This window comes from Octopus sinensis, linkage group LG23 (genome assembly GCF_006345805.1).
Source record: "Octopus sinensis linkage group LG23, ASM634580v1, whole genome shotgun sequence".
In the NCBI taxonomy this organism is placed as follows: Eukaryota; Metazoa; Mollusca; class Cephalopoda; order Octopoda; family Octopodidae; genus Octopus; species Octopus sinensis.
In genome coordinates, this window is record NC_043019.1 from 9700604 (window position 1) to 9703103 (window position 2500).

At 31.4% G+C, this 2500-nt stretch overlaps 1 protein-coding gene across 23 annotated transcripts in view; it reads left to right on the forward strand.

The window, feature by feature from the left end:
* LOC115223449 (protein couch potato) overlaps positions 1-2500 on the forward strand; it is a 364376-nt gene that overhangs the window by 255524 nt on the left and 106352 nt on the right. The window contains exon 1 of one of the 23 annotated variants that reach the window (XM_036512458.1): positions 2417-2500. This exon is cut by the window's right edge and continues 29 nt beyond it. The exons of 21 other annotated variants lie outside the window; for them this stretch is intronic. In XM_036512458.1, the coding sequence (XP_036368351.1) occupies positions 2497-2500 (4 nt within the window). In that variant the 5' untranslated portion in view covers positions 2417-2496. Of the gene's footprint in view, positions 1-2416 lie in introns of those variants that run through there. One more of the 23 variants, XM_036512460.1, reaches the window with a different exon arrangement.

The following is a 2500-nucleotide window of genomic DNA, read 5'->3' on the forward strand; positions in this document are numbered from 1 at the left end:
CGAACCGCTAAGTGATGGGACATAAACACACCAGCATCGGTTGTCAAGCGATGCTAGGGGGACAAACACAGACACACAAACATACACGACACATGTATATATATATACATATATACGGCGGGCTTGTTTCAGTTTCGTCTATCAAATCCACTCACAAGGCTTTGGTCGGCCCGAGGCTATAGTAGAGACACTTGCCCAAGGTGCCCACCAGGTGGACTGAACCCGGAACCATGTGGTTGGTAAGCAAGCTACTTACCACACAGCACTCCCTGCGCCTATATATATATATATATATATATAAATATATATATATACATGCTAATACATGGCCTACGTTGGACTCCTCATTCGTATCATTATCGAACCTGGAGCTTAACTATAGTCTATCCATAGCACTTACTCAGCATTACCTGACACCTTTGGGTCTTACTGACACCAATACCTCTCATATCCTTGATATATATATATACATATATATATTAAAGCAAATTGGAAAACAAAACCAAGGCAGAACAAGTATCTCAGGTCATGTAGAATATTTAATTAGAGTAAGGTAAATCAAAAAAGGAGAATTCTATTTCTCCATTTTTTATTCATCTTACCCTAATTAAATATTCTAAATGACCTGAGATACTTGTTCTGCCTTGGTTTTGTTTTCCATTTCCCTTTAATATATACCTGCTGACTCAGAAGCCCACTGCTATGGATCCCTAGCTCCAGCCTCAGCTCTGAAAATGCAACCAAACGGATGACCAAAATTATAGCACTCACACAGCATTTCTATTGGTTTAGATCATCAGTGAACTAAACTTCTCATATTCTTTATTGATGTCCTATTGAGGAAACCTGGAGGTAGATAGATATATATTTTAGTGGGTGAGGTAGTTATGTAGGTAAATTTGTAGGCAGGTAGTAAGATATGTACACAGGTAGGTGTATATACTGCATAGAAAATACTTTGAACAATAGATGCATATATTAGTCAACTAGTGGAAACTGGTCAGCTAATTCCCATCATGTCTGCAGGGTTTGAGGTCTCTTGTGTTCCAGCTCTGGTGGTAAATATAGTGTTATGCTTTGAGTAACTGTGGTAGTGAAGGTATATTGTTTGGTAATTTTATTAGCAATAATAGTGTTATTGCCATTGTAGATTGCAGCCATTGGCAATGGCAGTAATATTGCCAGTTGTGATGCTGATGGGGGTGGGTGTAGTTTCTTGTAATAAAATAGCTATCCTAAGTCTCATGATAGCTGTGTGAGCTTTCCCTTTTGGTTTTCAGTTAAGAATAGGCTCAAATTTTAAACATCAAATTACATTCAGCATTTCACTCCATATTCATTCTTATTCGGTAGGCATGCTTTAAAAATGTATACACATCAATATATATATATATATATATATATATTACATATATATTTTTAGAGAAAGAGAAAGATAAATATATTCATATAAATTTACACTCGTTGATATATACACCTACATGTATACATATATATATATCTATACTATTTATATATATATATACACACCATATATATATATATATATATTTATACATATTTTTATATATATTATAAATTTATATATACACATACACATTATATATGAATATATATATAGATACATATTATATACTATGTATACATAATACACACATTCACGTAAACATACAAACACACAGGTACATATTAAAATATTATTTGCACATATGTGCATTGTACATATACATGTGTGCGCAAACACATAATTAATGTATGCTAAATAGTTAATTTGTTTCGAGTATTACCTGTCTCTTCCCACCAACCTGTTCAACATAATCCGTTCCCCATTTTCAGTGTGATCAGTTAGAGAAAGACAACAAAAACTACCAAAACAATTAACAAGCACACAACAAAAACAATACATTAAACCAAAGTAAGCAACCTTAACAGACGAATCCACTCCTCTCACATCGCTGCACCAATCCATATTTCAAACACCACACCACTTCACAACATACCCCACCAGTTTTAAATTAGCATTTAAGATATATATTTTTATACGAGTGCTTCATGATGGACTATAATAGTTGAATAATTTAATATATATCTATTTATATGATATATGTAGATAAAAATATATATATATATACACACATATATATTTATATATGTGTATATATATACACACACACATGCATACAACCACACATGCACAAACACACACATGCACATACACAAACACACATATACAATTTTATAAATAAATATATAAGAATTAATAATAAAATTTATGTACGTATAAAATAATAAAGTTAAAACTAGATTTAAGAAAAGCATATATATATATATATATATATATATATATATTACATATATACAAACATACATACATACACACACACACACACACATATATATATATATAGATATATATATATATATACATCTATATATATATTGAACATATACACATCAGCATCTTCATTAACAAGTTATCCCAATTTCGGATTACAAATGG